Source organism: Mytilus californianus, unplaced genomic scaffold, assembly GCF_021869535.1.
Source record: "Mytilus californianus isolate M0D057914Y unplaced genomic scaffold, xbMytCali1.0.p SCAF_7, whole genome shotgun sequence".
Classification (NCBI taxonomy): domain Eukaryota; kingdom Metazoa; phylum Mollusca; class Bivalvia; order Mytilida; family Mytilidae; genus Mytilus; species Mytilus californianus.
In genome coordinates this window covers 5,377,160-5,403,747 of record NW_026262723.1, presented here as the reverse complement: position 1 = coordinate 5,403,747, position 26,588 = coordinate 5,377,160, and the positions used below count along the sequence as shown (strand labels likewise).

Below are 26,588 nucleotides of genomic sequence, written 5' to 3'. Positions count from 1 at the left end.
ACTTTTTTGTCGTATAGATACTGATATGAATAAGTAAAGAGAAGTTTTTACAGAGAAGTTGATTATGACAAATTTTACACAGAGAGTACTGTATGTTACAATTGCTGATCATAAAACCAATACGCAAGTTTTGACGAAATTTTTTTCGAAAAACTGTATTAATCGTAATAATTTACATAATGAAAAGCGAACATAAAACTTCGTCAATCGATTTTTGTAATGATATATATATATATATATATATATATATATATATTTGTACTACTAGAATATTATTTTACGTTAGCAAATACATGTTTACAGTGTATGCTTTTGATATAATGATCATTTTTTTAGTACTTGTAATATGATGGTTCCTGTTAACCTTTTTATGTATCAATTTATTTTTTCAGGATAATGGTGTTCCGAAACTATCCTCATCAACATTAGTCAATATCGAAATTTCACTTGAATAACATGACAGAAAGAAAAGGAATTTTCAATAAAACTAAGGAATAGATAACTGTTTTTAGAAAAACAAATTTCGTTAAATAGTAATCATAAAAATGCATGATGCTTTCTGATTTTGTTTATCAATCTTCTTGCTATGGAAATTTAATATATGTCTTTTCACACACATTCATGTGGAATATGAACAAAGTTGGGTTTCCATCCGTATAAAAACAAGAACTCACAGAACATCTATGCATTATTCTATTTTGATATTGCATAATAATACATTATTTTTCTAATATTTTCTGTGATATGGTACAGATGAATGAGGGTAATGCATATAAAAAGGTATTCTTTCGAATAAACATGATATTCTATTTTTTTCTGACTCTCCAATCTCTTGCCGCCCCCATTCTCTATTTCTCAGTTCAACTCTTCTTATTTTACCACTGACTGTCTTTGGCAACTGATCCACAAACTCAATCTATAATACAATTTTTGTTTAATAATTTTTTTAAATGTAAATATAAAAATAAGACGATGTGGTATGATTGCCACTGAGATCACTCTCCACTAAGAGACCAAATGACATAGAAGTTAACAACTTCATTACTAAGATATTTACCTTAAGTGCATTAATGCACAAAAAAGCAGGTAAAAAAGGGAGTAACTGAGATGAATACAAGATGTAGAGTCGTAACATAAAAGACAACGAAAAAATTAATTAAATCACATACAAAACAAACAAAAATGTAAGATAAAGTATTGTGATATAGAATACCAAGCCGAAAAGCGAGAGAATATTGTCTTGCATTTTGTTTGCTAAATATCAAACATCCGTCTAAAAACTGTTAATATTTTCAAAAGAAACGCTTATTGTTGAAATTTCAAAATAAATTGATTAACGAAAATTTTTTTTTATAATTATTCTTTGCACAAACACTCAATGTCTTTATACATAGTTACACGCGATTTTTCTATTAGAAAAAAAATACGATTAAAAATATAATACACTATTTGTTTGAAGGAATTGATTCCATTGTCTTGTATGATGTTGTAATTATAGGTGTCTTGTATGACGTTGTAATTATAGGTGTCTTGTATGACGTTGTAATTATAGGTGTCTTGTATGAAGTTGTAATTATAGGTGTCTTGTATGACTTTCTAATTATAGGTGTCTTGTATGAAGTTGTAATTATAGGTGTCTTGTATGACGTTGTAATTATAGGTGTCTTGTATGAAGTTGTAATTATAGGTGTCTTGTATGACGTTGTAATTATAGGTGTCTTGTATGATGTTGTAATTATAGGTGTCTTGTATGACGTTGTAATTATAGGTGTCTTGTATGGCGTTGTAATTATAGGTGTCTTGTATGACGTTGTAATTATAGGTGTCTTGTATGAAGTTGTAATTATAGGTGTCTTGTATGACGCTGTAATTATAGGTGTCTTGTATGAAGTTGTAATTATAGGTGTCTTGTATGACGTTGTAATTATAGGTGTCTTGTATGACGTTGTAATTATAGGTGTCTTGTATGATGTTGTAATTATAGGTGTCTTGTATGATGTTGGAATTATAGGTGTCTTGTATGACGTTGTAATTATAGGTTTTTTGTTTAATGTCATCGGATTCAAATGAACTTTAATAATGATTAATAGTGTTTAAGTAATGATGTACTGTTGATGATGAGTCTTCAATACAATCGTTATGGTACATGTACTTTACTAATGGTATAGCTCTAGCTTACAATATGCCTACCATGTTTAGTTATTTAAATTAACATGATATTCCAAAACGATATCACAAATGATGTGATATTCTAAACTGATAATTTATTGATGAAGTGTGCTTATGTGATTTACACATGATTTATAAGAAGAATGACGGAAATCATTGTCTCGCAAGATTTTGGTCGACATCTCGTAATGGTTGATCATACAGTGACTTAACTGATTTGTAATTTCAACGATTATGTCCTATTCCCGATTTTGACATTCTGGCAGTGTGATTCGCATGACGGGAGATGCATGCAAAACAGGGAATATCCTGTCGACGCACTCGGTCACGCTCCTATAGAAGTTCATGCGATTTCCTCGATTTTTGTTTGTTACCTTGATTTGTCTCTTTCTAATCGATTTACGAGCCTCGGGCAACCTTTTCCATGGCGAAGCGTCTGGATTTACTCTTGTAAGAGACTATTCAATTCGTATGTTCATACCTTTGTTTGCCTGATTGTCTTTTAGTAATTTTCGAAGTCACTAAAGTATACTGTTTTTCTGCAGAACTTATTTGATATCTTTCAATAAAGGTACATACATAATATGAGTTTTACCTTTCTAGGATATTTATAAGGTGCAGTGACAGATTTTACATGATTCTGTAGTTCTTCTCCTAATTTCTGTTTGTCGTGTTTGGAATATGGCTCTGTTAGAATTACAAACGCTTTTACGACCTTCAATTGATCACAAAAAAAATCTTGTGTTTAAAAAATAATAAAGGTCAGTGGAAAAATTCATAATAAAACATTTTATCATCACATGTTGTCATTGTGAAATTTCATTAAACCATACGTTACTATTATCAGCACTCGCAGTGCGCAAGTGTTAAATTGGACCACAATCGATATCGATAAATTTACAAAAGATTATTAAAGGAAATCTTGTATTTTTATTAGCTGTCAGTTAACAAAAAAAAAAATTCTTTTTCGTAAGATTTAATTGTCTACTAACTGTTTAGAAAAAGTCTAGGTAACCAGAGTTTTATTTCCGAACTATAGGCGGGTTAAGTCTTTCTATGATGCGTCAATATTGATTTGTAAATAGACGTAATCTTCTATAGTACAACAGAACTCTATTATTTCCTTGGTACACTTGTAGATGTGAAGAAACCTCTATTAACCTTACAATAAGTAAACCAGCGGATGTAGATTGGTCTCGTCCATATCCGCTGGTAAATCAAATATTCCTATTTCAGAGATTATTTTACTATTTCAATACATAAACTGGGAGGTGTATTATAAAAAAAATTAATTTGAAAGTTGACAAAGAATATCACACTGTTCTGAACATGATTGAAATGTTGAGGCAAATCACGCTGGTAACGTAAAATCATGGCCAGGGATCAACTTTCCGTATACATGTTTATTTAGCGTTTAATTATTCATACCATACTGATAGAAATAAAATCATTATCACTTATTATAAAATAATTATATGAAAGTAAAACAAATGTATATACCTCTCCTCTTACTTCATCCGGGCTGCTTACTACTGCAGATTCAAGAACTGCTGGATGTTCTATCAATGCACTTTCCACTTCAAAAGGACCTATTCTATAACTAAAGAGAACAACACGCTTTCGTATAAGTTTATAACTGCAATATATAGATAAATCTAAATCTGAAGTTCATTCGAATTGAGGAATTTCAAATGCACGCATCAAATTAAAAACAAAAATTTATACGTTGCAAATACTCTAATTGGACAATAAACTGTCGAAAATTTCAAGTCTTAACAAAAATGATAGACAAAACTCTAATTTGAAAGTTCAACTCGACTATTATAATGTTATACATTGTTAAAACTTTAAAAAATAAGTTCATTGCTTTATCAATTGGTTCAAATGACTACTAGATTATAGTGTGACAGAATTAGTTTACACATTTTAAACAAAAACAAACAAATCACCACATTCCATATAAAAAGACATTACCCTGACGACAGCATGACATCATCATCACGTCCAATAAACCAAATGTAGTCATCTTCATCCATTTTCCCACGGTCACCAGTTAAGTAAAAATCACCTTTAAAGACGGCTTTATTTCTGTTATCATCATCCTAAAAGAATTTAAGGCAAATGGTTTGTTATTCTATTTGCTACCTAAGGTCAAAACATTGTTTGTCCGTTACAATGTACTCAAATGGTCCGAATACAAAACCGTTCTACAAAAGTACCAACCTCCAAGGTAGATTCAGAAAGTGGGAAGTCCATAAACCTGTCGAAACCAAACGTTAGACTATATCAACCAACAGAACGAACGATAAACTACTGACTGAAAAAGTTATCATGCTAAGGAACAACAGACGGTTGATATAATTTCTTGCATTTTCTGAAAACTGTTGAAGATTAGGCTCTTTTTATTTATGAAAAGTCAGAAGTAACAACAATAGTTATCGTTCGTTTTTCTTAGTAACTACTTTCAATCAACTTTGATTAAAATACAAGCTCAAATACAAATATTCTTATTTTAGGATGTCAGATGGTCTGATAAACTTTCGGTAGAGATTTCTGATGAAGCACATTTCCTTATTATACATAAGATAGGATTAAAATATGAAGGCGTAGATTACAGCATTAGAGTCGCATTTCTTTAATTTTTCTAAATAAACGTGGTTGCGTTAAGTCGATTTAAACCTTTTCTATTGCAAATATGTTTTCTAAATTAACTAAAGTGAAAGGTCGGCATAAAGAAACACAACTTCATGGTTATGTCTACATAATTATATTGTACTGTGTACTTTGGAACCTTGTTTTTTTGTTTAAGGGATACTGGAAATTCACTTTGCTTAATTGGAATTTGATGTATTTACTGTTAATCGTTGCATTTTAATATATTAAAAAACAATGTTATGTAGCAAACATATAGAAACAACAAAAAAAAGTTAAATTTAATATCTTCTTTTCAAGTTTCTCAGTCAAACAATGTTTCTGCACATTTATATTTGCATACGTGCGAATTATTCTATTTATCATTAATACAAAAAGGTATCATCACTTACGACATAATGGGAAAACAATCCCATTGGTCGAACAGGATTTACTCTTACACCAATCACACCTTCTGTGTTTCTAGGCAATATATTACCATCATTGTCAACGATCTACAAAAATATTTGTATAAATATGTGTAATAGTACATAATAACTCTATCAAATCGTAGAAATTGTAAATGATTAGCATTTTCTCAAAAATATAACTCACCATCTGTGTTATACAATTTTTGTATATTGCAAATGCAGTAGTCCTTTTATTGTGTTTCTTAGTTCTTTTGTAGCTATGAAATTTCAATAAGTTATTTTTCAATGTGTACTAAGGAATAGGACAGGTTTTTTTTTTAAACAATTGGCCATCATTTAAGGACTATGATCTTTTGTTTTTTGAATACCTTGAAGTTTAAAACATTTTTTGATAACTTCTTATTCTTAATTTAATGATTATCTTGTCGTCTGGTAAGTCGGTGCAATGCATAATTATGTTTAATCTAGTCCTAAAGCTGCTAATGTTTCAGCGTTATAACACATCACTGGCTTTCAAAAGTTTAGGGCCGAGTGGCCTAAGTAGTTACTACTGTAATCACTAGCCAGTCAACACTGAGGTTATGAGTTCGAACCCCGCTCGTGCGGGTGCACTCGACTCCAATCTTAACTGACTAGGATTGTCAGTTTTCCTATCGAAGGTCGATGGTTTTCTCTGGGCACTCCGGCTTCCTCCACCAATAAAAACTGGCCGCCACGAAATAGCCCAAAAGCGGTGCTTAAAAGTGGGGTTAAAACACCAAAAATCAAATCAAAATCAAATCAAATCAAAAGTTTAGGTTTGAGCATTCCTGGTAAAAGTAAATCCAGAAAAGCACTTTGGACGCACGAAATTTATCATTTGGTTTTTTTTTTACATTTCATGTTCATTTCATGTATGGTAACGGGTTGAAACTCATTTTTGGTCCTCAATGCACTTCAACTTCGTACTATATTTGGCCTTTTAAACTTGTTTATTCGAGCGTCACTGATGAGTTTTTTGTAGACGAAACGCGCGTCTGACTTACAAAATTTTAATTCTTGTATCTATGATGAGTTTATTCTTAGTGATGTATAGTTAGTACGGTTAGAAAATTCTGTTAAATAATGTTCCAACCAATAAGTTTACATACTTTCACTCAAGGTATAAATTTATGTCAGGCATCACTATTAGTAAATGCTCTTTACAACAAATATACTTAAATCTATGCATAAAAGAATATATTTATAATAGTCATATCATTTAGTTTGAAATCAGTTGTAATTGTATCTTCAATACCGTACATTTGTATGTTGCCCTCTAGATATCTTTTGGTAATGTATTCAGATGGGTTGCTGCCTCATTGATTTATACTCCACATCTCCCTTTATTAATATTGCTAACATAAAACACTGACCTGCAGATCAATCCCAGGAGCTGCCTTCCCCATAGAACCTGGTCTGATTTCAACACATGGATATGTCCCACATAAAAACGTCTAAATAAAACAGTTATTCAAACGTAAAAAAAATACTCTATGTCGAACTCTATATCTGATTGTCTCGATATCTATGTTTTCAAAATATCAAAACAATACCTTATCATCGATTGATATTTAAGAATGTTTAACATTTAGTGGAAAATAGTACATTCATATACTTGACGATAACGTGTAATAAGATACAAAATATATATAATCTTCTGTGTGCTAAACTGACACGTTCACTGATTTAAACGTACTAAACTGATCACATATTTGTCCTTTTATCTTAGTCTTATCTTTTTATGCATAGTTGTCTCATTTACCATTAAACCACATTTTCTTATTTGTATGTAGCTCCCAAATAACAGTCCACATGATAAAATGTCACAATATCATGACATAATATCTACATCTGAACAGAACTGTCATTGCTGTGCTCTTACTGACGAAGAGGCACCATAAACCAATGATTAGTGTTTTACTTGACCTAACAGGCAATCGAAACGACATAGTCTAGTTATCACAGTACTCAATATATGTATAGATGATCGGGTGTCTACACATTGATATTGTAAAATATCAGCCTCGAGCCACAATATGAACTTTTTGGCTGATATTTTACTATATCTATAAGCAGAAAACCCGAAAATCTGTTTATCGTGTTATTTCTGGTCTTTTCTCCCCTCAGTTAGACAGTTTTACGCTTGACGAAAGCAAGCTTGATAATTTCTCCTCATATAGAGCTGTATTTAGCAAAACCGTTTGGAATTTTCGGTCCTTAATGCTCTTCAACTTCGTACTTTTGTTGGCCTTTTATACTTTTTTGATTGAAGCGTCACTGGTGAGTCTTTTGTTTCGCATATGTCTGTCATATTTCCATGACTACATGAAACAGTCTACTACTGAGCATTGATACAAAAACATTATAAGAACACAAAAAGACTTTTATGGATATGATTTTGATATAAGGAGAAAAAATAAAATATAGAATTTAAACCATTCAGGTGTCCTTATTTCCAGTTTTAGGACAAGGAGAATAGCACTAAATGTTAGGTTAAAGCATATACATTTTGAATTTAAGACATTAAGCTGATAAATTTTAGAAAAGTTTATCATCCGTTAAGAAATTTTTATCACCTGTTAAAAAACTTATCACTTGTACAAAAACCCTGTACAAATTATAATTTGTACAAACTTGCATCTTTTACACAACATATATATATATATAGCTTTCGGTGGTCGATGTAATGCCTTTCCTCGTCGGCTTTATCCACGGTAGGGTTGTAACACAGTACATGATGTATAGTGGCAAGTAGATGGTGTACCTTTCAGATCAGCTATTGTGTCTGTCGTAAAGGATGATAATGTTAATTACCATGCCGCCACATCATTTTTTTTTAAATTTTATTGTATTATATATACACGTCTAGACACGGTGGAGGCGGTGTTGCCACGATGTCACACGAGTCCCGCTAAGGGAAGAACAAATGAAAATCTAACATTGTTGGGCTAAATTTGAGACGAGTTATATATATATTATGGTGTTAGCCCTGTATAACCATAAATAAAGGCAACAGTAGTATACCGCTGTTCGAAACTCATAAATCGATAGAGATAAAAACAAATCCGGGTTACAAACTAAAACATAAAATTGTCACATGTTTAGACGAGTATAATAAAATTAAAATTGATGTCGCGGCATGGTAATTTACATTATCATCCTTTACGACAGACAAAATAGCTGTCTGAAAAGTACACACATCTACTTGCCACTATACTGTGTAACAACTCTATATTTTCATGTAGCCTAGGTTGTCGAGGGGTCTGGGGCGCTGGACACGGTGCAGGCGGTGTTCCCACGATGTCACAGAAGCAAGGGTTCAAATCCCGCTGAGGGAAGAATAAAAATTTGCTAACGCAAATTTGGAGAGCTTATATTGTTGGGCTAAATTTGAGACGAGTTATATGTAATATATATATATATAATATACTCATTTAATACTTTACATTTGAGAGATGAAATGTGTAATACTGTAGCCAATGAAAATACTTACAGTTTCCGTTTGTCCGTAACCTTCATATAAAGTCAAACCAGTACCATCGTGCCATTCTTTCAGTAGTTCTGGGTTCTACAAAATGCAGATAATACATCATTGAATATTTATAATACATCATATTTCTTTTACAAAAAATTAATAGTTCATATAAATCATATTTAAACAAATAGACTGTACGTAACAAACCAGTTTCTGTTTTATATTACTGATTGTAATTACTATATATAAAAAAGAAGATGTGGTATGATTGCCAATGTGACAACTCTCCACAATTGACCAAATGACACAGAAATTAATATCTATAGGTCACCGTACAGCCTTCAACAATGAACAAAGCCCATACCGCACAGTCAGTTATAAAAGGCCCCGAAATGACAATGTAAAACAATTCAAATGAGAAAACTAACGGCCTAATTTATGTACAAAAAATGATTTAGCGTAAATAAATCATGTAAAAATGAAAACCACCGTATCATTGAAATACAATTCTAGTTTACGGCTTCTCAAACAAAGGTTCCAACTCTCTCAGGTAAAGCTGACTTTGGATTCATTTGGCTATTCTGTTTAGGTACTTTTCGGTCATATAGATTCTCACATTTTTATGTATTTAAACATCCCTGGCTTGTATATGTTTAAGTTTGAACATGCCTGATGAGAGTAAATCAAAAACGAGTTTTTCATATGTGGCTGTGTGTGTTAACTATTTTGATATTATTATTGATAAATGTCCTTGTTATCTTCAAGTTCTATTTTCTCAACTTACAACAGGTTCTCCAGCACCGACACAAAGTAACTTTCTCGACAAGCTGTATCTGTGAAGTGGTTGTTTTACTAAATGTCTATACACAGTTGGTGGTGCACAGAAATTAGTAATAGGATACTTATCTAAAATCTACAAAGAAAAATATGCATTTACAAGAAAACATACCCTATGTAATAAAAGAACACATACTATTCTGTATTTCTGAAAAATCCCTCGTTGAGTGAAGCTGGTGCTCGTTTAAGGTATGGGTGGACGTGGTTCGGTCCCCGTATAAGTCACGCTATATTAGATTGCGTCTCAGTCGTACATGTAACAAAACAACTTGAGTTTTAGAAGTTCACAATCACAACAAAATTACTCCACTTTTCGATGACATCCCACTCGTAATTGCAAGTATTGGAAAATAGGAAGAAGTTTTCTGACAGACATGGAAAGCCCACACACGTTACATGTCATACAAGTAGGAGGTTTAGCTTGCTATAAAAACAGGTTTAACCCATCATTTTCTTCGGAAAATGCCTGTACCAAGTCAAGAATATGGCAGTTGTTTTTCACTTGTTCCGTTGATTGAATGCGTTTAATTTTGTCAGTTTTTATGGACTTCCCCTTTTTGAATTTGCCTTGGAGTTCGGTATTTTTTTTTTTTTTTCTTTTTTACAACTCATCAATATATAGCTTGCTATGCGGAATGGGGTTTGTTCATTGTTAAAGGTCGTACGGTGACCTATAGTTGTTTACTTTTATGACATTTGGTCTGGTCTGTGTGGAGAGTTGTCTCATTGGCAATCACACCACATCTTCTTATTCTATTAAATGTGTCATAATAATGTGCACGGGAAATGTTTCTTGTAAACATGAACCTTGTGAGGTATATTTAGGATGACGTTCCTGTAACACCCATAATACATTAATGTTTACTAATATCTCCTGTAAGTGTTCCCATGCTGAATATGCAGGTATTGGTTGCAGTTAAACAATTAGCAAGCAACATTTTAACAATAAATCATTCACTTAATCTTTATTTGGATTTGAGCATTAAATATATATTGGAGAAGCTTTGTGGACATTATGGTAAATTATTTTCTTTCATTAATAATCCGATTAAAAAACATGTCCTCCTAAAATATCTTCTAATCTAAAAGGAAATTATTGTATTGTAATAAATGAAGATGATGAGGAGAAAGAATTACGATTATTGGAAAAAGACTAATCTAAAAAATGACATTTATAACAATTAAAAATCGAATGAAAAATGGAAAAGAGCAAAATTAAAACTGGGAATATTACATATAAATGTCGAGGTAACTTTTAATTTTATAAAATGGAAAAGGTATACAAATATGAAAAACATGTCAGATTTTAGGGAATATGTTTCAGTTATCACAGTCTCTAACAAAATCATATATAATTGAAAATTAAAATTAATTAATGCATAATCCCTTTTAAATGGAGCTATATGAGAAATGATAAAGGAAGTTATTCAAACTTTTTTTGTTAAATCTTGGAACTTCATTTCAGATCATTTTCGAATTTCAATTCGTGTACCTGTAGCGTTCTTTCTGGGTCAAACTTATCAGAATTGTGAATAAAAATACAGGCTCCTCTGATCCATGGTGCAAACAGACTAGTCCATGCTGCTTTAGCCCAACCAGTATCAGACATATTCCACATCATACCATTATGGTCTATATCTAACAAGTATCTTAAAATAAAATAATCCAGATGATTGCAACATTTTAGTATTATTTAAGCAATGTAAAAACCCTAAAGATTTTAACATTTCCGACTTTTTCAACCTGTACAAAAATCGCTATAAAATCTATTATGTTAATACATAGAATTCAAACTTATCTTTAATTTTGTTCCTAATGGACAAAAGAGTTAACTGATATGAGATTGCTAGCATGCTGTATAAAACGGATTTTATTTATTTAGTTTTTATCATTGTTGAAGGAGGAAAATGTAAAACAAAATCACTTTGAAAACAACAAATCCCATTAATTCTGGAAATATTTCAAAATACCTAATTGCCTAGCCAGATAATTTAGCGGTTATCGATATTTATCAAAGCAATCCGTTCGAGTCGTCGAAAGGGGCGGTTTCATACAATAAGCTGTGAGCTTGTAAACTTCTCCGCATTTCTGAAGATGAGTAACAACAATATTAGTGTAACAGTTGTTTCTTAAGTTTGATACATTGATTGTATGCTTTATTATCATATCATACAATGTATGTCTATATAATACGATCTTATAATAACCTTGCTGTTATAGAATGTCCATATCCATAACTACCATGGGTATGCAATGCCATTTTTGGAGCACCCGTTGTACCACTAGTGAAAAACAATGTCATTGGGTCACTAGCTTTCGATTTAATCGTCTGAAATTCACAAAAATAAATAGTTCTACAATTCAAAAAGCTTTAATATTAATAAATTTACAAATAAGAAAAGTACAGAAAAAGTACATCAAAAAGGATATATTTTTGAATCACACAAGGATACCAAGGCAAACTTAAGGATGTACTTAGGTCGGGTTTAGGAATTTGTGTCAGATAATCGGACTCCATGGTTTTTTTTCCTACGAACGATACAGGTTAAAATATTTTGCCCCATAACACCCATTTTTCTTTTCATATAAGACTCCAATAGCATATAAAAGGCCATTTACCAAAATTTAAGTAGATTCTAGATTTCTTTTCTTTCAATTTGAGACCCAAATATTACCAATGCAAATATAAGGTAAAAGTCCGAGTCAGCCTTTTCCCGCAGTTTATAAAAAAAATAATATCTCGAAAAGGAGCTCCATAACCTATCGATATTTTTAGCTTATTTTGTTTCTTAACTAATGCTCTTCTGACTTAAAGTATCAATTTTAAATTATAGATTTTTTTATAATTTCACCTAACTACATCCTTAAGGTAAACAGATAAGACGTTATTAAGCTAGCTAATAATAGTGACATGTGGCGATGTAAGATGTACGTCAATGACAACCTTATCAAACAACAAAAATGTCTAGAAATAAAATTACAGCCTAACGTGTGAAAATGTGTGAACCATAATTATAAAGATTGTAAAGACTACAGGTTCTCGATTGTATCATCAGCTCGGTAGTGATTATGTACTAAGTTTTCAACTTCATCCGGCAAAGTTGACCGTAGCTGAACTTGGTTATTATTCAATACTTAGTGTTCTATTTAAGAAGTGTCTTACAAGTCATATTGGATAACTTGGGCTAATAGATTTCTCATTCGTTTCAGTAAATTGAGTAATCCTTTGGCAGATATAGATTTTTAAAGAAATTGTATTGAACAAAGAACCGAGAACTGGTACTTAATTCAATCTATTTTTTTTTTAACCGTGACCATGTACCCCGAAAGCAACACAGGAAAAATTGCAACATATGTTTTTCATATGTTTTCAAAACATATGAAAAACATATGATTTTCATATGTTTTTCATATGTTTGTCCCAAACATATGAAAAACATATTTTTACAAACATATGTTTACATATGTTTTGAAACATATGAAAACATATGGAAGCAAACATATGTTTTCATATGTTTTAAAAAATATGTTTACATATGTTTGTAAACATATGAAAAACATATGATTTTCATATGTTTTCATATGTTTTAAAGGGCATTTAAAAAAAATGTTTTGAGAAAATGTCAAAATTTGTCATTTAATTATCACATACATTTTTTCATTCATTATCTATATAGTGTATTTCTCAAACAGGAAAGTGCACTCAATTCTTTTTTTTTATCAATAATCCCAATATTTATTCTCTGATTCTTTATTCCATATTTCTGCTTTTTTCAGTATCTGTTCTTTATTTTTTTGTTCTTTATTTTGCACTTTTTGTCATTATTTTCTATATTCTTAAACCCCAATCTTGATTCCAGACCATCATATATATATATACGTAAATGTACGAAAGCTTGCATGGTACGTCGAATACGGAAACTCGGAAATCTTTTCACCATTACCGTTTTTTTTATACTATGACGCAAAATCCATGGACGCTCACGCGATCTGCTGTTGTCATTTAAAAAGTCTGAATGGAGAGAGATAGATGATACAAAGAACTTTGGTTTTTCAAACTGGTGAATCAAAATTTATTATAAACAGATAAATTGAAATGGGTGACTTGTCGATTAACTGGAAGAAACCGGGGAACGAAACATAGAAAATTTATAGAAAGTCAACGCAACGAAACAGCGAAAGTGTTTTTGTTTAGATGGATAGTTTTACGTACCCTAAAAGCACAACGAAAGGTAAATATTATTATGCACATTTTGTTTAATTATTGGATAAAAGCAGGAAGATGTGTGTGCTTTATTTTTCACGAAAAACTATTTGACTAGATATTTCACATAATTGTAAACCTGAGGCTGAGTCTGAGAACGATATTGTAATATAAATATAATTGCATTGGGTAATCCGTTTCATTATCTGTTTATATGTCAGAATGAGAATGTTACAAGATTAAGACACAAATACATCCAAAATAACCATATAATTTGTAAACCCTTTGACAATAAGACAAACTTGGAAAGGGGGGGGGGGGGGGGGGGGGCATCATATACTTGATGTAATGTATTGAAATTGTTTATCTAATGTCACTACAGAACTTAATTACTTTAACTGATGCTGACCTGCATAATCGTGTCTTATGGTGTGTGATATTTGTATTTGTTTATCAGTTGTTTTAAAACCATGACACTGTGCAGAAGACTTTATAATCTCTTTAGCAATTAGTAGCTATTTTACAATTAATAGATAAGGGTGCCCCTGGGGATCAATGAATCGGGGTCCGTTCGCGCCCAATCATGTTCTCCCCCCTTTCACTTTCGCACCCTACACGTTCGCATCCTACACGTTCGCGCCCAATTTTTATTGGTTTTGTGTTTAATAATTTGTAAACGAGTTTTGGTAAATGTATTGCTATGAATATATATTTTTTCATTGTTTCTAAATAAAGTGAGATTCTGACGACCAGTATTTTATTTTTGTGTTGAATAATTTTTAATCATGTTTAGGTAAGTGTATTGCTCTATATATATCTATATATATATATATAAATTATTTTTGTTCATTGTTTCTAAATAAAGTGAGATTCTGACAACGTTTTTTTAGGTGTTGATAAAATCTTAATCATGTTTTGGTTAGTGTATTGGTATAAATATTTCTTTTTTATTGTTTCAAAAGGAAATGGGATTCTGACAACGTTTTTTTTATGTGTTGAATAATTCGTAATCATGTTTTGGATAGTGTATTGCAATAAATATTTTTTTCATTGTTTATGAATAAAGTGAGATTCTGACACACATGAGATCAAAGGAGCCAAGCTGTTAAAAACAATTATCTTTCATGTTTTTTATTTTCAAACTTTTACTCATACCAAGCTAAATACATGCAGTATTTACATTTAAAGCAAGTTAAAACAACCATGACAACAATCATGATTTTTAAACACTCAACAACAACACCAAATTAGGCTGTGTATAAATACCAATTAGCAGTAATCATACATAATTAACATTTAATAATTAACTATCATATCAATTTAAAACAATATTTCATTTAAAAATTCCCAAATTTTTAATTATGAAAATAAAAATATTTTGATAGAAACATCTACAAAACATCTAAACATTTATCAGGTTTTTGAATAAAAAAAAAGGGTGCGAACGTGTAGGGTGCGAACGGACCTAGGGGGCGAACATGTGGGGTGCGAATGTGTAGGGTGCGAACGTGTATTGGGCGCGAACGGACCTGATACCAGGATCGATTACTCCCCCCTTTTCATTAAATTTAGATTTAAAAAATGTATATATACCTTTTCATACATTGCGTATAGGTAATAATGTACATGTAACCTTTTCCAAATTTTAATGATGAGTGATTCCAGGACATGCTGGAGCGGACAAGAATCACATTCTGGCATTACCGAGAAAATCATCACATTTGATTAAAGCTCAAATCTGAGGCTCAAATTCCTTATGTTATGTTAACTTAAGGCAAAACAAGACTTGCAACTAAGAAAATTACAGGGCTTTGCATATGACAAGTACAATAAGCCTTAATTATCCTGAGTCTGAGACTACTATTACTGAGTACTATAACAATAAACATCTAGTAATTCTCAGCCTTATCATACATGTCATACATGTATTATACTTCTGATAGTTTTCCACACCTATTCACATATTTTTAAGCTATTACAGCGGCAGGTCTTATCACCTGGTTGAAGTTGTACATTATAAGAAGTGGACCCCTAGAGTGCATGAATGGTCTACTTTACATATACTTTAATGTGAATATAAAATAGGAAGATGTGGTACATGTACATGTACAAATGATGTATGATTGCCATTGAGAAGAGTCCAATTCTCAACCAGAGATCAAATGACATAGAAGTTAACAACTATAATAAGTTATGGTACAAGATGACTTCAACAATGAGCAAAGCCCATACCACAAAGTCAGCTATAAAAGACATTTAAACAAGGAATTATTTGAATCTGGAATAATTTTGAATTCTGGAAAATTGATGAGAAATATATGATGAAAACTAACCCAACTAAATATGGTTAGCCATGCGCGCATGGCTAAGGTGGGTTAGTTAGTTCATACTGAAGTGACAGTGAAAGTAAAATTAACCTTAGCCATGCACGCATGGCTAACCCTATTTAGTTGGGTTAGTTTTCATCATACATTTCTAATCAATTTTCCAGAATTCAAAATTATTCCAGATTCAAATAATTCCTTGTTTTTAATGAAAATGACAAATGTAAAACAATGCAAATGAGGAAACTAACAGACTGATACATGTAATGATTTATAACAAAACAAGGAACAAATAAACAAATATGATATACAGCAACAAAGTGAACAAACGACAACTTGAACCGCTGAATTACAGGCTCCTGACTTGGAACAGGAACATACAGGATGTGGTGGAGTCAGACTAGTTTATTGGTGCCAAACCTTCCCCTTAAGGGAGCTATAATTTGTTTTTTATGTGTGTGTGGAGGGGGGGGGGGGGGGGGGGTCAAGGATGAAAATAGATCAAAATAAGCCAATTTTGTCATATAAAAAATTTTAAGGCAATAAATTTGGCAGATATATTAATATTGTAACTTCATTTTATTATACATTTGTACATGTCATACATTATTTCTTTTAGCATTTTCAATGAAAGTACATTTTGTACTTCAAGAAGTAGAAGAATCTAAGCAACAGAACAGAATTCATTTGAGGCATTGCTTTCTAGATTATATAATGGATTCATAGATTGTCATATTGATTTATGTGCATATAAGGAGCAGCAGGCAATAATTATTTTGTGATGAGAGGTATGTAATGAAAAGGATAACTTTGTTTAAATATTTTGTTTATTCATGTAAAATAAAGGCAACAGTAGTATACCGCTGTTCGAAACTCATAAATCGATAGAGATAAAAACAAATCCGGGTTACAAACTAAAACTGAGGGAAACACATGAAATATAAGAGGAAAAAACGACGTAACACACACAGAAACGAACTATAATATAACAATGGCCATTTTCCTGACTTGGTACAGGACATTTTAAGAAAAAAATGGTGGGTTGAACCTGGTTTTGTGGCATGCCAAACCTCCCGCTTTTATGGCAACGTCAAACACAACACCAAAATGACATCACATGACAGGACCACAATACAAATAAATGGGAGAACATATAGGACAAAGAAACACACGAATAATAGCTAACAAAAGGTACAATGTACTAGGCTTAAAATTCAATACGCCAGACGTGCGTCTCGTCCACACAAGACCAACCAGTGACGCTCAGATGAAAAAAGTTTGAAAGCCAAAACAAGTACAAAGCTGAAGAGCACCGAGGACCGAGGACCAAAACTTCCAATAATATTTATGTATACCAAAGGTTTATTATATATACCAGTAATGTCTTGGATAAATTATTTATACAGGAATTACTTCACTTTAAAATATAAATTCTATGGAAGATAACCAGTAAAGCACTGTTATGGTTACATTTTTTTGTCAGATACCATACATGTAATTCATACCATACATGTAGGTCTATATCAGCATAGGCTTTTTTGAGTTAAAAAATAAGTGCTGATCAAATATGTTTACAGGAGTTACATGTATGCCTCTTGGAAATGGATATTGTAAGAAAAATTGCATTGCAAGCAATCCCACACATGTCTTCATTTCTTTTAGATTATTTATAATTTATGAAAAAGGTTAAAAGAACATACATATTTTTTTGCTTTTTGATAGCAAATTTTATACATGTATATCCATCAATTGGCGAGGTACATTGAAAAGCTGTTCTTTTATTAAATCGATGAAGTATGGTTGGTAACACAAATGACAACATATTGTGTTCATGAGTTAATATTTCCTTGTCTTAAAATAGTATACGCGAAGTACTAACATTGAACTATGGTAACGTTGTAACCCTAATGTTGTAGTGAATGACGTTATTGTATAGATTTCATAGCTACAACGACGATTAAACGAACATTGCAATCATAAGTATTTATTGAGATTCCACAACATGCCTATAAATGGTGTATTTAAACAATTTTGCCTATTTAACAGGAAATCAAGATTTACTAAACATCAAGAGTTAAGTTTTTATACGACTTCAAAAAAAATTTGCAGTCGTATATTGGTATCACGTCGTCGTTGTTGTCCGCGTCGTCGGAAGACACTTAGTTTCCGGACAATTACTTTAGTTTCAGTGAATGGATCTCTATGAAATTTAAACACAAGGTTTGAAACCACAAAAGGAAGGTTGGAATTGATTTTGGGGGTTATGGTCCCAACAGTTTAGGAATTAAGTGCCTAAAAAGGGGTCAAAATAAGCTTTTTACTAGTTTCCAGACAATATAACTTGTGTGTAAGTGTATGGATCTTTCTGAAATTGTACTACAAGGTTCCATACCAAACTAGAGGCTCTCAAGAGCCTGTGTCGCTTACCTGTATTTACTGATGCTTTTGAAATCATGTAAAATAAGGTTAAAATCATAATTAATAGTATTAGATATTAGATATTATAATGATATCTAAGATAATAATAAAAAACTGCAAAATTTCTGTAAAATTACTAACTCAGGGGCAGCAACCCAACAACCGGTTGTCGGATTTGTCTGAAAATTTCAGGGCAGATAAATCTAAATCTGATGAACATTTTTGGTACTGTCAGATTTGCTCTAAATGCTTTAGTTTCAGAGATATAAACCGAAAACTGCATTTTACCCCTATGTTCTATTTTTAAGTCGGCCATGATGGTTGGAAGGTGGGGTCATCGGACACATCTTTTTAAACTAGATACCCTAATAATGATTATGGCCAAGTATGGTTAAATTTGTCTCAGTTGTTTCAGAGAAGAAGATTTTTGTAAAAGATGACAAAAATTTACGAAAAATTGTAAAAAATTGACTATAAAGGGCAATAACTCCTAAAGGGTTCGACTGACAATTTTAGTCATATGACTTATTTGTAGATCTTACTTTGCTGAACATTATTGCTGTTTACAGTTTATCTCTATCTATAATAATATTCAAGATAATAACCAAAAACTGCAAAATTTGCTTAAAATTACCAATTCAGGGACAGCAACCCAACAACAGGTTGTCAGATTTGTCTGAAAATTTCAGGGCAGATAGATCTTGACCTGATTATTAGTTTTACCCAATCAGGTTTACTCTTTATGCTTTGGTTTCAGAGATATAAGCCAAAATCTACATTTTACCCCCATGTTCTATTTTTAGCCATGGCGGCCATCTTGGTTGGTTGGCGGGGTCATCAGACACATTTTTTAAACTAGATACCCTAATGATGATTGTGGCCAAGTTTGGTCAAATTTGGCTCAGTAGTTTCAGAGGAGAAGATTTTTGTAAAAGTTTACGGACGCAGGACACAGGATGATGGACGCCAAGTGATGAGAAAAGCTCACTTGGCCCTTTGGGCCAGGTGAGCTTAAAAGGAATGTTGGAATTGAATTGCGGGGTTATGACCCTAACTGTTTAGGAATTGGGGGCCAATATTAAACAATACTTTTCTAATACTTTGTAATAATTGCTTATTTCTTGACCAATTTCAATGGGGTTTTATTCTTGAATTCTTGGTGTTCTTTAATATGCTGAATCTAACCATGTATCAAGTTTTTGGATTTTGGGCCCCGTTTTTAAATTGGTCCACATTGAAGTCCATAGGGTCCAAAATTAAACTTTGTTTGATTTCATCAAAAATTGAATTATTGGGGTTCTTTGATATTCCGAATCTAACCGTGTATTTAGATTTTTAATTTTTGGTCCCGTTTTCAAATTGGTCTACATTAAGGTGCAAAGGGTCCAAAATTAAACCTAGTTTGATTTTATCAAAAATTGAATTCTTGGGTTCTTTGATATGCTGAATCTAAACATGTATTTAGATTTTTGATTTTGGGCCCAGTTTTCAAGTTGGTTCAAATCGAGCGCAAAATTTAACTTTGTTTTGAGTTTAACAAAAATTGAATATATTGGGTTCTTTGATATGCTGAATCTAACAGTGTATTAAGTTTTTGGATTTTGTGCCCGTTTTTAAATTGGTCCTCATTGAGGTCCAAAGGGTCCAAAATTAAACTTTTGTTGATTTCATCAAACATTGAATTATTGGGGTTCTTTGATATGCCGAATCTAACCGTGTATTTAGATTTTTAATTTTTGGTCCCGTTTTCGAATTGGTCTACATTAAGGTCCAAAGGGTCCAATATAAAACTTAGTTCGATTTTAACAAAATTGAATTCTTGGGGTTCTTTGATATGCTGAATCTAAACATGTATTTAGACTTTTGATTATGGGCCCAGTTTTCAAGTTGGTCCAAATAGAGTGCAAAATTTAACTTTGTTTGAGTTTAACAAAAATTAAATATATTGGGTTCTTTGATATGCTGAATCTAACCATGTATTTAGATTTTTGATTTTGGGCTCCGTTATCAAATTGGTCCACATTGAGGTCAAAAGGGTCCATAATTAAACTTTGTTTGATTTCATAAAAAAATGGAATTCTTGGGGGTTCTTTTATATGCTGAATCTAACCATGTATTTAGATTTAGGATATTGGACCATAATAGGTAAATGTCTAATTTAAAATTTTTATGTTCTTAGACCACATTCATTCTGTGTCAGAAACCTATGCCATGTATGCTGTGTCAAATATTTAATCACAAACCAAATTCAGAGCTGTATCAAGCTTGAATATTGTGTCAATACTTGCCCCCATCTGTTTGGGTTTCGACCTCTGCGGTCGTATCAAGCTGCGCCATGGGGAGCATTTTATTTTAAACTGCAGACAGCAGAATAGATCATCTTATATTAGAAAAAGTTCATACTATACTGAGACGGGCTTAGGCTATACATATATTATTAATATTAGTTACACTGTTGATCTTTTTTTAGTTTGTTGCATATTGTTTCTATTCACTCAAAAGTAGAAATATAAATAAGTGAGCATCAGTTTATACTACGTCTACAAAAATTATCTTGTTTTTGTCTGGACTTCTGGATTAAATTAAGATTTACAATTTCAGCTTGTTACCATGGTTACCAAATGAAAGGAAAGTACAGTATTAGAATCACTGGTGTACCATGTAGGTGCGGATGTCAGGCAAAAAGAACTGGTATCAAAGTAAGTTCATCTGTAGAATTGCAGTTAATTTAAATAATTTAATGTTATCTATTTAAAACTTTTTCAAGTGTAATTGTACATGTTACAGCATGTATACCATGTAAACTGTTGTTTATTTATGTCTTTCTGATGTCAAGTATGCATCAATTTGGTGGCCTTCGGCTGTTGTCTACTCTATGGTCGGGTTGTTGTCTCTTTGACACATTCCCCATTTCCATTCTCAATTTTATCAAGGAATCCTTCTTCTGCTCCACACACACACACACGCATAAGATGTCAGAATTTAAAATAATTATAGCATTTGCTTATATTATGAATTGTATATTTAAAAGTTGTTCTCGTCTTGAATATACATAAAATATTTGCCACTGAATCTTAAATTAAAATTATTAAGCTAGAAAAGTCAATCAATTATTGTTTTTGCATTATAGGAAAGAGTTTTCAAACATATAACAATTGAATAATTTCCTTATAAGATTTTTTATGAACCAGCATATAGATATAACATGTTTAACATGTATGAGGAGATGAGGTACATGTATGATTCTCAATATGACAACTATCAATTCAAAAACCAACGGACGAAGATGTAAACATTTCCTGGTCACTTTCACTACAAAAGTCTAAAAGTCTGAAAAGACCAGTTTTTGTCTTAATTTGCATGAACTTTTACTCGACATTCTCCAAAAGTATGACTTGTGTCTTAATTTTTCTTGACAAATTCTCATTTATATTAAATTTGTATGAAATTTACTCGACATATTCTCGACATTCTGAATATGGTCTTAAAATTTCTTGACAAATTCTTGACATTTGAATACTGTCTTGAAATTTCTCGACATATTCTCGACATTCTTATTTTTTCTCAGTACGGCTTGACATATTCTGAACATTTTGAATCGTGTCTTAAATTTACTTGACAGTTCTGAGTTTTACAAATCATGACCAATGTTCATGATATAACTTTAATCTTTATTTCTCTTTATATGATATACTGTTGTTTCAAGTTACACTTCTTTACAACAAAAATAAAAGTTGGGCATGTAAAATAATTGAAAATTTGGGTATATAAATATTTTTACAAATGCAAATATGGCTATGAAATCTAAAGTATAAAATAATTCAAATGTGGGTGTGTTGATATAAAACAATTTCAATGTGGGTTTTTAAATAATTACAAATTTTGATTCCTAAATCTTATAAATTAAATGATTCAAACCAATCATACTGTAGACATATTTCATTCTACATTCATAATATTCAATGTTGATATGGTAAATAATTATTATACCAAAATGTGGTTTATATAAATAGCAAATTATGATGATATACAAATCATTCATTTAACAGAAGAAAAATTTGTGTAATGTCATCTGTTGGAATATATTAAGTATTACACATGGACAGGATGTTCCCCATAAAATTAAGGTATTCCACACCCCAGAGTACACACAACTGTCAAATAGAAGTTATTGCCTTACCTGTAATCAGCCAACTTATCAGTTGACCGACCATGCCACTACAATTTAAAAAGTTTGTTGATAGATGAAAATGAAAATCATCATTTTGATGAAAAAAAATTGAATTGAAATGGATTTTCTTCATAAAAATTATGAAGTTAATTATTTTAACATAAAAACAAATTGAATAATTCCCAAAGATTAAAAGAAAATTATTATCTACTCCAGGAATAATAAAAAAAAAGTATTTATAATGGGTCCCATCAATGATTTCTATAGAAATCATCGGTCTTATGAAATGGTTCTCAAACAGACATGCATAATATAGATCTAAACATTTTTTTCTTTTCAGGAAGGAGTTATCACAAATATTTATTTTTGATAAAAAATTATAAAATTCAACACTCAAATTTGAATAATAAATGTTTTTGGGTTGTTCTAAATAATGAATAAGGTTTTTGAATCAAGATGGGAACAAATTCTTTGACCTATACGAAAGCCCCCCCCCCCCCCTCTTTTTTTAGCCACACAAACCCAAAAGATGAATTGTGGGGTCCAAAAGAGATACAAGACACCTATTTTAATAAAGCAAATTTGACTGGCAGTTTTGTGAACGGCAAAAATCTAAATGCTGTTTGTCAATACCTTCGACTTATATTCCAAGTGAAAACAATTACTTAAATGTTTAATAAAAATAAATCAAAATTAAACTACATGGGGGATTATTCAGGGTATTCCAACTTAGTTGCACCAAAAGGGTATCTTACTATACCAAATTAATCCTTGATTCTTCAAAGTTTAGTTTAGCCATAATAAAAAGGAGTATATAACAGCAATAGAATGTCATAAACAGTGCAGAATAAGTCTGTTCACATTTCAGGCGAAATTTATACTGTTGAGATAGTGTCAAGACATATTTAAGACTGTCAAGAATGTGTCGAGACATATTCAGACATTATTTAGAATGTCAAGAATATGTCGAGACATATTCGGACATTATTAAGAATGTCAAGAATATGTCAAGACAGATCAAGACAAATTTAAGACAGTCAAGAATTGGTCGAGACTAATCCAGACTCTTATCAGATGATACAGGAAGTGTCGAGAAATTTTAAGACAATGTTCATACTGTCAAGACACTTGTCAAGAAAAATCAAGAACCTTATTAGACAAATTCATACTATGTCAAGAATTTTTAAAAATTAATCAGACAAATTAAGAATGTCGAGTAAAAATTCATGCAAATTCAGACAAAAACTGGTCTTTTCAGACTTTTTGACCTTTGTAGTGTTTACAGCCATAAACAATGATCAAAATCCATACCATAAAGTAACCTATTATGGCTATAACTTGTATAAGGATGAAAAAATGTGAACCAATGAAAAAAATAAAACTACACACAGTATGGCAGACAGCACCCAACATAAGAAACAAATGTCAAAAACAGCCAGAAAGGGCTGGACTCATCAACAAGCACTTAAAAAGAAATAACAAAATAATAAAAGATGCAAAAATTATGTTTTCCCAAACTAAAATATCAATCAATTCACCTTCGACAGATTTAATCAATTAATGTAACAACAAAACATTTGTCATTTCAAACAGTCTAAGAAAGCATGACTTTGTGTAATGCCAAAATATTGAACACACAAGAATATGTAGGACCATAACAGCATATAAGTATTAATAATTGCATAGAGTTTCTATTTCTGAAATACATGTTCTGCTTTTTGTCAAGCTTGCAAATTTATTTCACGAAAGCGAGACAGTGATCCTAGATTCTGCCAGGGGCGGCGTCGCTGTCCTAAAATTTAGGTTCAGTCTGTGGTTAAAGTTTTTTTGTAATGTTAATTTCTCTCTTATTAATATTATTTATAGTAATCATGGTAATAGGATATTTCTATTTACTTAGTATGTGGGTACCTTGCAAGGTCCTATAGCTAGTGTCTGTCTACTCTGTCAGAAAGTTTTTGTGGTCAAGTCAATATCTCAGGTATTATAAGCAATAAGTTATACTTACTTTATTTGGTGTATGGAATTATTGTAAGGTGTAGATGTTTAACTGGCAGTTGTAATGATGGCCGATTGAATTTTTTCAAAAGAGTTATGCCTCTTGGAAATATTAAATTTATGGAAAATGGCCTCGTAATTGCTCTCATTTTTTTTTATTAAACTTATAGTATACTATTATAGTAATGCCCTTGAAGGTCAGTTTGAAATATTTAGTATACAAGAAAAACAACTTTTTTTTTTCCCCAAGCACATTTTTTATTTATAAATATTTTTGAGAACAAAAAAACATGTTTTTTTTTTTTAATCATGTTAATATTGCTCTTTGATAGATAAACTAGAGGCTCTCAAGAGCCTGTGTCGCTCACCTGACTCTACTTGGGTTTTTGAAATCATATAAAAAAAGATAAAAATCATAACAGATACTTATAATAATGTTTGAGGCCAAATTTGGTGTAATATTGCTATGTTTGCTTTCATTCCATTCAGTGGTTCTCTAAAAGAAGACATTTGTAAGTATTTCCCGTAGGGTCCTTTGTTAAACTAAGCCCCCAGCTGGTGGCCATCTTGGATGATGGATCGGCTACAAAGTAACAACACTTGGTCAGCACCTCATAAGGAACATTCATGCTATGTTTGGTTTCATTACATTCAGTGGTTCTCTAAAAGAAGACATTTGTATGTATTTCCAATAGGGTCCTATGTTAAACTAAGTCCCCCCGCTGGCGGCCATCTTGGATGATGGATCGGCTACAAAGTAACAACACTTGGTCAGCACCTCATGAGGAACATTCATGCCATATTTGGTTCCATTCCATTCAGTGGTTCTCTAGAAGAAGTTAAAAATGTAAAAAGTTAACAATGACGACGGACGACAACAGACGCCAAGTGATGAGAATAGCTCACTTGGCCCTTCGGGTCAGGTGAGCTAAAAATGTGCGAATAGGTGGACATTGAAAATCTGTTCTTTTATTTCTACTTGCAGGAACTGAAAAGTAAAGAAACAGAACCAAAGAACATTAATTTTTAATTAATACAATATTGAGCTCAAAGTCAATCTAGTTGTCTTTCTTAATCATACAGGATATTTACAAAAAGCAGCTGCATACACATGCACCAGTAATAGCCAGCAGTGAAGACAATTAAATATCTGTGTATGGTGATATAGCAATAGAAATATCACATACATCATAGTAAAATAGAATATAGACAATAGAAATGGAGTATGTCAAAGAGACAAAAATATGAAAATAGAATATAGACAATAGAAATGGAGTATGTCAAAGAGACAAAAATATGAAAATAGAATATAGACAAAAGAAATGGAGTATGTCAAAGAGACAAAAATATGAAAATAGAATATAGACAATAGAAATGGGGTATGTCAAAGAGACACACATATGAAAATAGAATATAGACAATAAAATTGGGGTATGTCAAAGAGACAAACATGAAAATAGAATATAGACAAAAGAAATAGGGTATATCAAAGAGACAAACATATGAAAATAGAATATAGACAATAGAAATGGGGTATGTCAAAGAGACACACAAATTCATATGAAAATAGAATATAGACAATACTAGAAATGGTGTATGTCGAAGAGACAAACAAATGAAAATAGAATATAGACAATAGAAATGTGGTACAATGTATGTCAAGGAGACAAAACTATGAAAAAAGAAGAGACAACAACTTAATAAAAAAAAAATTCTACTTGATATAAAAATTATGGAGCACTTATTGTGTTTTATTTGTTTGAGCTTTTGATTTTGCCATGTATTTTCTGTGGAATTTGGTATTTTGGGTTTTTTACTTTTTAAAGCAACAACTCATCACAATGAAGTATTTACACTCAAAATGAGTTCCTGACAGAAAAAAAAGATAACAAATTAAAGAAAAACATAT

General features: G+C 31.5%; 3 protein-coding genes and 1 long non-coding RNA gene across 26 annotated transcripts in view; 3 read left to right on the top strand and 1 right to left on the bottom strand.

Moving 5' to 3' along the window:
* Positions 1 to 695, top strand: part of LOC127709282 (protocadherin Fat 3-like) — a 67,803-nt gene extending 67,108 nt beyond the window's left edge. For all 4 annotated transcript variants that reach the window (XR_007985569.1, XM_052214738.1, XM_052214737.1 and 1 more), the window contains one exon: positions 393 to 695. Coding sequence is in view for 3 of the 4 variants with exons in the window: in XM_052214738.1 (XP_052070698.1) it covers positions 393 to 455 (63 nt within the window). In the remaining variant the exon portion in view is untranslated. The remainder of the gene's footprint in view (positions 1 to 392) is intronic.
* The window catches only part of LOC127709280 (uncharacterized), a 141,680-nt gene that overhangs the window by 94,940 nt on the left and 20,152 nt on the right, over positions 1 to 26,588 (top strand). The gene's annotated exons all lie outside the window — the stretch shown is intronic.
* LOC127709276 (acyl-coenzyme A synthetase ACSM3, mitochondrial-like) overlaps positions 1 to 26,588 on the bottom strand; it is a 268,456-nt gene that overhangs the window by 234,014 nt on the left and 7,854 nt on the right. For 6 of the 20 annotated variants that reach the window (XM_052214710.1, XM_052214712.1, XM_052214714.1 and 3 more), the window contains exons 8-11: positions 11,772 to 11,893; positions 11,057 to 11,213; positions 9,512 to 9,640; positions 8,746 to 8,820 (exon numbers count right to left, since the gene is read on the bottom strand). The exons of 11 other annotated variants lie outside the window; for them this stretch is intronic. In XM_052214710.1, the coding sequence (XP_052070670.1) occupies positions 8,746 to 8,820; positions 9,512 to 9,640; positions 11,057 to 11,213; positions 11,772 to 11,893 (483 nt within the window). The remainder of the gene's footprint in view (positions 1 to 8,745; positions 8,821 to 9,511; positions 9,641 to 11,056; positions 11,214 to 11,771; positions 11,894 to 26,588) is intronic. 3 more of the 20 variants (XM_052214719.1, XM_052214722.1, XM_052214721.1) reach the window with 2 other exon arrangements.
* LOC127709283 (uncharacterized) lies at positions 13,512 to 25,731 on the top strand. Its single transcript, XR_007985570.1, has 4 exons — positions 13,512 to 13,796; positions 16,712 to 16,880; positions 21,112 to 21,209; positions 25,665 to 25,731. It is a non-coding gene; the product is annotated as an uncharacterized LOC127709283 (long non-coding RNA).